Consider the following 11563-nt stretch of genomic DNA (forward strand, 5'->3'; position numbering starts at 1 on the left):
GCTTGCGATCAAGCGTGTTACGGGCCGCAGAGCTTCATTCGCCGGGTTCTCTGCGTGTACGGTGCTGGGGCTGAAGAAGCTTGACCTTTGCCTAAGTTATGCGCGTCCACATAACAACAATGTCTCGTGTTCCCAGATAGAGACGCGTCCTGCATCTGAGTCTACGGCCACCATTGTCCGCTGATCGCCCTGTTTATTCCTAGTGGAGGCCATCATCGCTCCGCCCCGCATCTCCCCCAACGTGCAGCTTCGCAGCATAGCTCCAAGCTGCCAACTGCCAAAACATGGTTCCCAAACCCTCGTGGCTCAAGTCGAATAAGTCGCACACGTCTGTGGACAATACGTCTGGGCAACCTTCACCTGTGCCCTCTGGTAAGTGCGCGGTTGGACACCCAATAGTCTTGAAAGGTCGTGCGGCTGACGGTACGCGCTGGCACAGTGAACAACGAGTTCCAGAATCCCAACGGGCAGCAACAGGCGCAGCTAGGCCAGCAGCCCCATTTGCCGCAACCTCCACTTGGTGTTGCTCAGCAGCAGCAGCAGCAGCAATACAGGCCGCAGCAGCAACAACAACAACAACAACAACAACAGCAGCAGTATCCCCAGCGAACGACGAGTACAAGTCACAGCCACCGCCTAAGCTCCCAGGACCAGCTGCAGGGCTACCAGCAGCAGCCTGCCCCCCCTGACGCCGCATCTGGCTTCGATCAGCCTCGACCTGGCTCACAACCGTTGCCTGCACCTGTATACGCACACGAACAACCCAAGAAATCGCGACTCAGCCGCATTGCCGCCGGATTGACAGGGCACAAGGAGGAGGACCACTCGAAGCAGGCAAACAAGAGCGCAATTGGACGACGCCAGTCGACCAGAGGGAGAGAGAATCGACCGCAGGAGTACCACGCGCAAGACGCACCTAGTCTGAACACGCCGCCGCAGCAGTACCACCAGCGGCACGGTTCCCAGCAACATCTGCCCACCTCGATCGAGCAAGACGAGGGCAGCCCAGGTCTTGACCCTTTCCTACAGCAAGACCCCAATACGCCTCAGGTGCCGCCCAAGGATCATCAATATCAACAGCATTCGCAGCAGTTTGTTCCAAACTCTCTCCAGGATCAATACAATCGGACCCCAGTAAGCACCGAAGGTAGCTATCAGAAGCAGGGCGGGGTAGACCACTACAGCCCCGATCAACACCAGGGTGCGCAACAACCACAACACCAGGCGAATCAGCAACAGTATCAAAACTACCCTCCGGGTGTCCAACACCCCAAAAGCTCAGACGGATATCAGACATTCGCTCCACAGACGGCACCGAGCCCTCGTCCTGGAGACGCTCAGCTGCATGGTCAGGATCCTGCACAGCAACAGCGCAACTTCTATCAATACCAGCAGCAGCAAGCTTCCCAGCAAGCTCAAGGGCAATCGCCGCAGGACGGCCACTCCCAGAGCGCACAGCTCCAACAGCAACAGTTTGTGCCTCCATCTCAGCCCCAGTTGCCGCAAACCCAAGACTTCCGCCAACAGCAGGTACACCCTGTGCGGACTGCATCTCTACACCAACCTGAACTACAACACCCTCAGGCGACTCGTGGGGTACCACAAATTGTGCAGCAAAGTCAGCCTGTCGACGCGCAGCAACTGCAACAGCTGCGCCCACCTTCTCAACAACAGCCCGCTCCACCTTCACCTTTGCAGCACCAGACCTATCAGACATACGATCAACAGCAGAACCAGCAGTCTCAGGTTTCAGATTCGCCAACGTCGAAGGTATCAGCTCACAATCAAAGTCAGGACAACATGGCGCCAAGCAGTCAGAGCAACGGCAGGTTGCGCAAAGTGACTGACGGGGGTCAGCAGCCGTCTGCGACTTCGTCTCGAGACTCGTCACTTTTACAACAACCCACGTCGCAAGGTCAGCCACAAGGACAGCCACCTGTGTCGCCAGGCATCGCATCATTCGGAGCTAATGTTGTACCCACAGCTTCGCAAGGGCAACCGTATCGAGGCGACAAGCAAAGTGGAGAGACAGAGCGTGCAACACCTCCACCTCGGTCGGCTACCAGCGATATGACTGTCGAGGAAATCGAAAAGATGATGAAGGAGCACGAAGTTTTGCGTACGTATTCACTAGACCGAGATGATTTCCCGACTGATTCACTGCAGGCGAAAAATACCAGAAAGTGAAACGATATTTCTTCGAGCAGCAGACACAAGTGCACCAACTGCAAAATACCCTTGCAAATCAACGTCTATCCCTCTCACGTACATCCTGGGACGACAGTGAATACGGCACTCGCTTCAACAGGCTTGATGGGCTTATTGCCCAGCTATCCTTCTCTATCCGAAAAGACTGGAAATCGATCCCGCCTTGGCTGCATCCAGTGGTCAACAAGACTGCAGTAGAGATCGGCAAGCAAGAGATGACTGCTGTGGGCCGAGCGTTTATTTCGCACTGGCTAGTAGAGAACATCTTTGAGAAATACTTCCATCCAGACCTAGAACCCGGTTTCTCAACTCAGCTGCAGATGATCCAGCTCAACATCCGCAAATTCGCGCCCTTGTGCCATTCCACTGAGGACGAAGACTCGCTTGCTGCAAAGGTCATCAACTGGCGATTGGCGACGCTTGAAGGCCTTTCAGATCTGCTGAGAGCGCCCCAAGCCGAATTAAATCGCCAGAAATTGACGGAAACATTGAACGAGAAACTCATCGCATCACTGCAAATGTTCCTGAACGACCCTGCACCACCAGATCTTGCTGGTGGCGTACCTATGATTGTCGAGTTGGCTGTGAGCATTGCTCAGCATTTGCCATTGGAAAGTCGAGAGGTTCATATCGAGTATTTTCCACCGGGTCATGGCATCGTGTCGGAGTTCATGAAGGTGGAGTCCGGTATCCCACCATTGACAAGCCCAATCGTTGAACTAGATGAGGCTGACAGAGTCTCTTTGAAGAGCGTTGCTTCTAAGCTAGACGACAATGCACCTGCGGGCGACCAAGATGTGCAGGGACAGCAAGGGTCTCAGGCTCCCAAGGAAGATAAGAAGCGGGGCTTTTTTGGCGGACTAGGTGCGTCGAAGAAGCCCACGACTGCATCAGCATCGCTCGGCAAGCGCGAGTCGTTTCTAGGCCAAGGTGGCAGCCAACAGAGCCTCACAGCACCACCTGGAAGCTCAAGTGGACCAAAAGACGACTTGGCTCCACCACGCGTACGCCTGGCTGTCGGCGTAGCAGTCCAGATCAGAGGCAAGAGTGTCTTGATGAAAGCGCCCGTTTACAGCACTTGAGAATGCTTGTTGCGTTGGATGTGGAGAGCAACGCGTGCGCGGTCTCTTACACACCCTTTTTTTTTTTTTTTTTTTTTTTACACACCTCTTCGGTATATGGTGGTGTGTTCAGATGACTCCATAACTAGAACCCAAGCCTTAGAGCCTGTGAGATTGTTGTTATGTTCGGCGAGCATTGGATTTGTTGATATTTTGACGATGTTTTTGACGATGTATTTGACATGCATATCGATACCCTCGCTGCTTCTACGGTCGAGCCAAGTATAGCAGAAATGGCATAGTTTTGGGATGTCCGTTAGATGACTTTGCGCGAGCATGTTCCTGCGAGCCGATATGATCGGACTGCCTGACACTCTGATTGGTGTTTCTAACCCAGCCCGAACGTTGTTTATCGTGCGTCAACACAGCCGTCACTTCCCCTCCACGACACCGGTCGCGCTCAGACACAATGGAAGATGTAGAAATTTCTTCGCTGTACAAAGGTAGGGAGCCCGATTGAAACGATTCGAACGATCTGCTGATACGCCGCAGCGGCATCTGTGTCAGTTCCCTCACCAAGCGCAACACATGCCGCATGCCTGTTCAACGGCCGCCTACAAATACGATGTCTCACAACGTTCGAGATACAAAGAAGTGTAGGAATACCACCGCCTGTTGATGTAAAGACCTCTCGCATTGCATGGTCGCCGCCTGCCACTCCTGCACATATATCCTACTCCGCGTCGACATCATCGCGTCGCACGCCCCGGGCGATCTCGAACCGCGTTCTCATCCACGATGACAATACGACACGCGTATATGATTTGCGCGACGACAAGTGGAGCGCTGTAATCAACAATGGCTCAGGTGGTATGGGCAGAAACGTACATGTTGATTTCGGTGCAAATGAAGATGAGGTCATTGCTTGGAGCGACTTCAGTGCCTGCGCCAAGGTATGGAACCTGAGATCTGGAAGATCAATCGAGATTAGGGATCCGAAGTTCCCCGGGAGGGAGGGCAAGGGATGGGGTTTCAGGCCTTCCGACAGCGGACAAGCAGGACGAGGAGGGGCTATGGCTATGCTGTGTCGAACGTCAGGCATGGACGTCCTCATGCTACTTGCGCCACGCACATATGCACTCATCAATCGCGTTGAGCTGCCCACGATCGACGCAGCTGGACTCAAATGGAGTCGCGATGGCCGCTGGATTGCAATTTGGGATGCGCCTTCCACGGGATATAACCTCTGCATATACACCGCCGATGGGCATCTGTACCGCACGATCACTCGCGAGTCTTCCAACGATGCTAGAGGATGGGGTGTAGAGGGTCTGGGCATCAAAAGTGTGGAGTGGGTTCCTGGCGCAGAATGGCTAGCCGTCGGCGGCTGGGATCGTCGAGTGCGCATACTGTCGACGCGGACATTCTCACCAGTCGTCTTTTTAGACCACACCACCGTCATTGACGTCCCTGGCGCGCCTGTGTTTTCTGAGCAAGTAGACGGACAAGGGAACAGGACGTACAAACTCACGCCGCAACCCGTTACACCGCCGAAAGCACCACTAGAAAAGAACGAAACAAGCCTCATGAAGCAGGGGATAAGCACCCTTGCATTTAACAGCGATGGCACACTATGCGCGACAAGAGACGACTCAACACCGAGCACAGTATGGATATGGGACCTTCGAAGTTTGCGACCCCGAATGATCCTCATCCAACACGCGCCGATTAAGTCACTGCAATGGCACCACGACAACCCCATGCTTCTTCTTATACAAACAACATACGATTCGCCTACACTGTATCTATACCAAGCCTCTAACCTCTCAGCCTCAACATCCGCTTCGACATCAGCATCAGCGCCTCCTCCAGCAATACTCGACCTGTCCTCCCGTATCGATAAGCCAGCTACCGCCCTCCCTACAAAATGGACGACATCTTGGCTATCTACCCCTGCCGACAAGAAGCCGGTCTTTACATTTGCTCACCAAGCTGGCTACATATTCACATGGCCCTACGGCAAAGACGCTATACTACGTTTCGAAACACCTGACGGCAGCGAAGTCAGCGAGGACAGCTTGTATGATATCTTGACTGGGCGAACACCGGTGCGGAGATTACCAGACAGCGATGACCCGGCGCTGGACGATAGTCTGTTGGCAGAACAGCAGCTTGTTAATGAGGAAGAGGGATATCGCATGAGCTTCGAAGACACATTCAGAGAGAAGATGCAGGAGAGGGAGAGAGAAACAGGGCAGCGAAGAAGGGGGAGGAGCGTACTGAATGAAAGTGGACTAGACGAGATGTTCTAGGTGCACCGTTTGAATGCGTAGGTCCTTGGCCTTGGGCAAAGGCACACGGAGTTTGTGGAGTTTGGAGTCGACGTGATACCCTCCCCCCTATTTTCCTAGATACAAAACCTCGCCGTCCTCGCCACCCGCAATTACCACACACGGCAACTCGAGCAAAAACCATCGATTGCCCAGGTGAAAAGGGCCGTTCCAAACTACTTGTTACGGCAACTGAACAACGTCCATGCAAAACTGGTGGCGTAAGAAGGGCCGTTCTGCCATCCTTCCGTTAGAACGCTCCACCAACCCAACCTGCCCAAAACAGCAACTCTCCCATCTCGTCGATCGCGGCCCGCTACGGGCTGAGTGCTGATTTCCCACCGGTTATGCTGCTCGCGGGTTGGTGGGGTGGAGACTAGCGCGAACGCCCATGTTGCGCAACGTCGGCGCGGTGACGTCAGACGCGTTGTTCTCGCGCAACGGTGACGCTGACGCTGGGAGCAAGGCAGTGAGTAGGGCTGAAAGCGAAGAGGGGTAAAAAAAAAAGGGGGAGGAGCGGAGTTACATCAGCTGGGCGCTTAGTCTCTTGCTCACACGAGCTTTCTCACCTACCTTTCCTCTTTCTCGTCGCTACAAATCCATCCATCACTCAATCCATCACTCAATCCATCACTCAATCCATCACTTGATCCATCCCATCTCGAAGAAATCCGCAAATACCTTCCAAACACAGCACAAGAGAAGAACGTCATGGCCAACACGGAAGACCAGAAGCAGCAGCAGGAGCAGCCCAAGGGCGGCGACCACATCCCCACCGACACAAAGGAAGAAGAGCAGGAAACCACAGGCTCTGGCGGTCTTCTGAGCAAAATCGGCGACCCTGTCGGTACGTCCCCAATCTGCAGCTCGATCTTGGCTTCTTGTCTTCCTTTCCTCAATTCACCGTCTATTATTCCCCATTTCCCCCCCCAGCCTCACACCACACCACACTACATCGCCACAACCAGCTGACACCGCCCCCAGGAGATGTCCTAGGCACGGTTCTGCGCCCCATCGGCGCCCCCCCTCGAAAAAGGCCTCACAGGCCCCCTCGGCAACGCAATCGGTGGCACGACGCGGCCCGCACTGGGTCCCTTGCTGGGCGAAGATCATGAGAAGAGCGAGCTGCTGGGCGGCAAGAACAAGGATAGCTATGAGAGCAAGCCCGAGAGCATTGCGGGTAAAGAGATGACGGGGCAGAATCCCTTGGGGCTGGATCAGACGGGGCGGTGGGGGTTTGAGGGGGATGATAAGAAATAAGGAATGGGTGAGCGGATGGGAGGAAGGGAGGCATGTAGGGAAAGAGATGGGTATGTTGAATGTCACAGCCGGTTTGTGCTAGAAAAGAGCAATGAAGGGGAGATCTGGTCGATTCGTCGTGCTGTTGTATGCTCCGTACGTCGTGTTCTAACTGTGCAGAATTGCTCGGCACCCGACGCCTGATGTATGCAAACGGACTATGCCTTCCTAGCCCTGTCTGAGTGCATTGCCGAAATTGGAAAGAAAAGGAAAGCCTCAGAACACGCAACTTTTGGTGTGGAACTTTCCACCGTTTAGCCATCCTCAAGTTACCACGATGCTCAGACGACCTGCACATGTAAGCTGCTGATCGACGAATCAACATCCCAACACTTACTGACATGCGCCCAGCACCTCAGCCTTGTACCATGGGAATGCTCTTAGGATCGATGACCTCTGTGGTCTGAAGCTGGAACATAACCTTGTCCACAACCTTGCCATCCTTGTACCCCACGTGCTTGAAGCGGCCCGCCTTCCTAAACCCAAAGTCTCCGAGATATTTGGCTGCCCACTCGATCTCGTCGCCTCGCTCGAAGTGCAGACTTGCCAGGATAGTCTTGACGACTCGGCCTTTCCCGTTCTTGAGGTACTCGAATTCGTTGACCCACTCATAACCGCCCCTAGTCTTGTAACCGGTATTGGCCATGTACACGATCCTGTCGAGTAGGCATTTGCCAATGCCCTGACGAACGTAGCCTGGGTGTACATATAGCTCGAGTTCGAAGGTGTACCGGTACATGCTGGACTGATTGACGTAGTCGTCAAGCTGAACATAGCCGACGATGGTCTCACTCACATAACCTTGTGGACCTTTGCGCTTGTTGCGTTTCGCGACTGCGACAAGGAATGGCAGATTAGCCTGAACGACGTCGTCGATACGACCGCGGATGCTTGCCTCGGTAAGTTCGTCAAGCTCGTCTGCATGCACGGTGTTGGCGACATAGTGGTTGTATATGGCCTATGAAGATGTTAGCCGGGACACCATGTACACCGCCAGACATGCACGAGGAAGAGAAGCTTTACCATGATGCCACGAACATCGGCAGGCTGGACAGGCCGGAGATAGATGTTGGCTTTTGGATTAAGAAGTCTATTTGATAGTTGCGATACCAGTTGGATGGAGGCAGGAATTGGTCTGTTGCGTTTGGCCTCCCTGCGACGCGCTTCGCTTGCTCTAATGTCTTGGATTTTCGCCAGTCGCTCATTGGCACAAAGCATAGCGAACGTCTTCTCCAACTCATTTGCCGAATCACTGACATCGATCCTTGCTTCCGGAACAACCAAGGCATCCATGAAGTATTGGTCTGGGTGACCATCTTCCCAGCGCTCCCAGTAGGGCGGACCCTCCGTAATATCAACATCGCTTAGAGCAGTGGGCGCGCGATGTGGCAGTTGTTCCCAGAAGGTACGAGGTGAATCGTTGTCAATCGTCTCGTGCAACCAATAACGGGGCACTAGGTCTTTAGTCACCCACTTACCATCGGCGTCTTGCACGCCGGAAAATGCTGGTGAGTCGATACTCATGAGCTTGGTACAGTGCCGGCTGTGTTCGTTCGCCCAACGCTCGATGACTTGAGCAAAGTGACGATCAGTGAAGCCCTTCCTCGCAGCCCACTCTTCTGGTGGTGGAAGCCAGTCACCGTTCCAGCCTATCAGCTTCTTCACGTCGTATGTTGGATCTCCCTCACTGTCCGACTTGAAGAAGATGCCACCGTCACTTTGACCATCAGAAGATAGCCCTCTCGGAATGTCACGCGACTTTGGCCAGACATGCTTTTCTTTTGGCGCTTTCAGTGGTCTCGGCCAGCGCGGGTTCTCATTTCGTCTAGGCAGAGTGAGTGGCTGCTCTACCGGAGAGTTGTCCCATCCATTGCATCCTCTGGCAAGCGTCGATGGCTCCTCGACTGTTGCTGGTGGTGAGGGTAGGCAACTTTCATGAGTGATAGCTGGGTTTCTGTCCTGTGTGAGCAGCTACCCGAAGAGCCCGCAACAAGCTGAGTCAAAATAAGGTGCACCTACGACGAGACCTTGTTCAACACAGGGCGTTTAGGTGAAGACTTGACAGAAGCTGGCGGCGAGCCAATGCCAATGCAGTCCCCCAGCTTCACATCAGTCTTGGGCTGGACGGGTACATCAGCGCGCTTACGTAGATGCGGCGGAAGGTATACACCCGAAAGCTGTGCAGCCATTACGGTGACTTTGTCTTTTGCGGAATTTTCGCCTTTGAGTCGTCTCTTGCGAGGTTTGCGAGATTTCTTGGTAGCGCTGTCGTGACCTCGTGGATGAGCTGTAGGTCGGACAGGCGTCGATTGTTTGCTCTGGTGAGATAAGTTTTGGGCAGCTACCTTGCCACGCGCCGTCACTCGAGAGCTGGAGGCTGGGGCTTCTGTTCGCTGCACAGGTTCGGCGCACTCTCTTGTAGTGATCTTCTGCTTCTCTTTGATATCCTCGAGATTAAGTGGCACAAACTTGCGCGCTCTGCGATTGTGCCGTCGAATTGTCTAACCTGCGTCAGTGTATGCAGCAGAAAAAAGCGTTACCAAGAGAGCGCAGGGGTGAAGTATGATCAAAACAGCCCCAGCTAAAACCTGGTTTCGATGGAGGAGATGACTCTCAAAGCGGTGTAGAGCCGTAAGCGAATCAGGCAACGAAGCGGTAAAAGCCACTCTCACTTACGTTCTTGTTATCGAGTTTCTCTTGCTGTTGGCAGAGCAGCGAATCGATGGGATTCGCTTTGTCTTCTCGTCGAGGACTCATGGCAGCGTTGAGGGTCGACGTCCCAACAGGAAACGAGTCAGCACGAGAGCATAGCGCGAAGTGAGCCATGACAGGCAGGCACGCCTGTAGCTACCTTAATGGTAAATCTTACCGACCCGGAAGGAGCGGACAACGTAGACGATAGATGGGTGTAAAGTGGACCAACAGCTCGAATGAATTTTTTGGGTTTGCAATATTTGAGAAAAGTGTGCCATTGTTGAGGCTCATAGTGAGAAGAAAGACCGTCGACTTTGGTGCCTAGCACCTGTTCCGTCTAGTGAACGCATTTGTGATCTGGCTCACAGTGGTTCCTTCTGTGTGCCAGAAAACAACATCTCAGGATTATACAGGACAATTGACCAATGGAATGGAGAAAGGAAATTGTGCAATACTTGTGGCCTAGGGGTGCGAAGATTTGGTCAATACCCGCCATTCCCATGGACCAAGCAGCCCGCAACGCCTACTCACCCCTGCGCAACTTCAAGAATCGTGCCATCGAAGTACTTTGCTATGGCTACCAAGATGTCTTGCTGTCTAGAGGTTTGACAGTGTACGCCGGCATTGTGAAGAACCCTCAAGGTAAATGCTTCCAAGGCTGGTCGTGTTGAGCTCGTGTCACTTGGACTGTAGTATTGTGGCGTGAAGGGGGGTTTTGGTAACAGCAATATATTGGTGTTGTTGAGGCAATGTTTGCCGAGGGGCAGGTCCAGCCGACGCTGAGGTTGGCGCTGCTCGCATGGCGAGTGACCGTACGAAGACATCGAATGCAAACCGATCGAAATGTTGTCAATTTTACGAAAAGCGCGATTGAAGGACAAGGAGATGCGCATTCTGATGTTGTTGGTGCTCACTTGCACCCATTGCGCTGCGGAAGGCTGATGGCAGAAGGGGCCTGGACAATGCAGGCAAGACGACCATTGTGAAGAAGATCATGAACGAGGATGTGAACAGCGTCAGCCCGACGTTGGGCTTCATCATCAAGACGATAGAGTACGATGGGTATGTCTGTCTATCCTTGGCTCATGACTGGAGATGCTGACGACGAAGATACAAACTGAACATATGTACTGCACCTGCTGAATGCTGGATCTGCATGGACTGACATTGCCAGGGGATGTCGGCGGTCAGAAGACGCTACGCACATACTGGAAGAACTATTTCGAGAAGACAGACACGCTCATATGGGTAGTTGATGCCACGGACCGTGATCGCATAGGCGACTGTCGGCAGGAACTGGCCGGGCTGCTGCTCGAGGAGGTGCGTGAGGTCGACGTTTTCGTCCAGCCTACTGACAAGCGCAGCGGCTATCCGGAGCGAGTCTGCTCGTGTTCAAGAACAAGAGCGACGTCCCCGGCGCCATGAGCGAGGACGAGGTTCGCGAGGTGGGTGCTGACGTTGATGTTGGGACGGGTTGCTAGGCCAATGAATCTGACGACACGCAGGGACTCGGGCTCGACGCCATCAGGACACACCAGTGGACGATTATGAGCTGCAGCGCCATGACGGGGCTGAACCTGCAGGAGGGGCTTCAGTGGGTGGTACAGGATGCAAAAGCGAGACTGTTCCTGTACTAGGCAGCACGATGGGTGCAAGGGGCGCTGGAGGGTGGCCAGCTAGATGCGGGCTGGTCTGTCTAGCGGTGGTTTGACAAGCGGCCCAACTGCTTCACGGGTCAGCGTAGCGGTGGTGCAGGTATAAACAAACATTGATTGCGGGCTGTTGCGCAACCCGTGACCCTCCCCCCTCCCACCTTCCCCCTCCCACGGTTGTGCTCGACGTGTCTACCGCGAGTCTGAGCAGATCAGTGTTTCAGCGCCGTCGAAACATATCCAGGGACCGTGACTGGACGCTCAGGCCAAGCATGCACCGAGCACTCGAAGCAATTTCACGACTGTCTAGCTTCGATAC

At 53.9% G+C, this 11563-nt stretch overlaps 5 protein-coding genes across 6 annotated transcripts, besides 5 other annotated features; 4 read left to right on the top strand and 1 right to left on the bottom strand.

Annotated features, from left to right (window-relative positions):
- Nucleotides 1–284: 284 nt before the first annotated feature.
- EKO05_0006894 (uncharacterized protein) lies at nt 285–3290 on the top strand (the record flags this gene model as incomplete). 2 transcript variants are annotated; one of them, XM_059636906.1, is made up of 4 exons in its annotated part: nt 285–372; nt 440–1915; nt 1985–2119; nt 2167–3290. In XM_059636906.1, 4 exons carry the CDS (start codon nt 285–287, stop codon nt 3288–3290), a joined length of 2823 nt encoding a protein of 940 aa, XP_059492889.1. The 2 variants fall into 2 exon arrangements, with proteins under 2 accessions (XP_059492889.1, XP_038797423.1); XM_038940840.1 differs by having other exon boundaries at nt 440–2119.
- Nucleotides 529–564: a tandem repeat.
- Nucleotides 565–590: a tandem repeat.
- Nucleotides 3291–3346: 56 nt separating the features above from the next.
- Nucleotides 3347–3369: a tandem repeat.
- A 369-nt stretch (nt 3370–3738) lies between these two features.
- EKO05_0006895 (uncharacterized protein) lies at nt 3739–5581 on the top strand (the record flags this gene model as incomplete). Its single annotated transcript, XM_038940779.1, has 2 exons — nt 3739–3772; nt 3822–5581. The coding sequence occupies 2 exons, from the start codon at nt 3739–3741 to the stop codon at nt 5579–5581; spliced, it is 1794 nt and encodes a 597-aa protein (XP_038797424.1).
- Nucleotides 5582–6195: 614 nt separating this feature from the next.
- Nucleotides 6196–6255: a tandem repeat.
- A 55-nt stretch (nt 6256–6310) lies between these two features.
- EKO05_0006896 (uncharacterized protein) lies at nt 6311–6714 on the top strand (the record flags this gene model as incomplete). Its single annotated transcript, XM_059636907.1, has 2 exons — nt 6311–6446; nt 6584–6714. 2 exons carry the CDS (start codon nt 6311–6313, stop codon nt 6712–6714), a joined length of 267 nt encoding a protein of 88 aa, XP_059492890.1.
- Nucleotides 6329–6350: a tandem repeat.
- Nucleotides 6715–7253: 539 nt separating the features above from the next.
- EKO05_0006897 (uncharacterized protein) lies at nt 7254–9724 on the bottom strand (the record flags this gene model as incomplete). Its single annotated transcript, XM_038940817.1, has 4 exons — nt 7254–7856; nt 7922–8852; nt 8918–9399; nt 9575–9724. 4 exons carry the CDS (start codon nt 9722–9724, stop codon nt 7254–7256), a joined length of 2166 nt encoding a protein of 721 aa, XP_038797426.1.
- A 711-nt stretch (nt 9725–10435) lies between these two features.
- EKO05_0006898 (ADP-ribosylation factor-like protein 2) lies at nt 10436–11229 on the top strand (the record flags this gene model as incomplete). Its single annotated transcript, XM_038940777.2, has 6 exons — nt 10436–10494; nt 10544–10654; nt 10703–10719; nt 10767–10912; nt 10957–11037; nt 11098–11229. The coding sequence occupies 6 exons, from the start codon at nt 10436–10438 to the stop codon at nt 11227–11229; spliced, it is 546 nt and encodes a 181-aa protein (XP_038797427.2).
- Nucleotides 11230–11563: the final 334 nt, after the last annotated feature.

This window comes from Ascochyta rabiei, chromosome 11, assembly GCF_004011695.2.
Source record: "Ascochyta rabiei chromosome 11, complete sequence".
NCBI classification, from domain to species: domain Eukaryota; kingdom Fungi; phylum Ascomycota; class Dothideomycetes; order Pleosporales; family Didymellaceae; genus Ascochyta; species Ascochyta rabiei.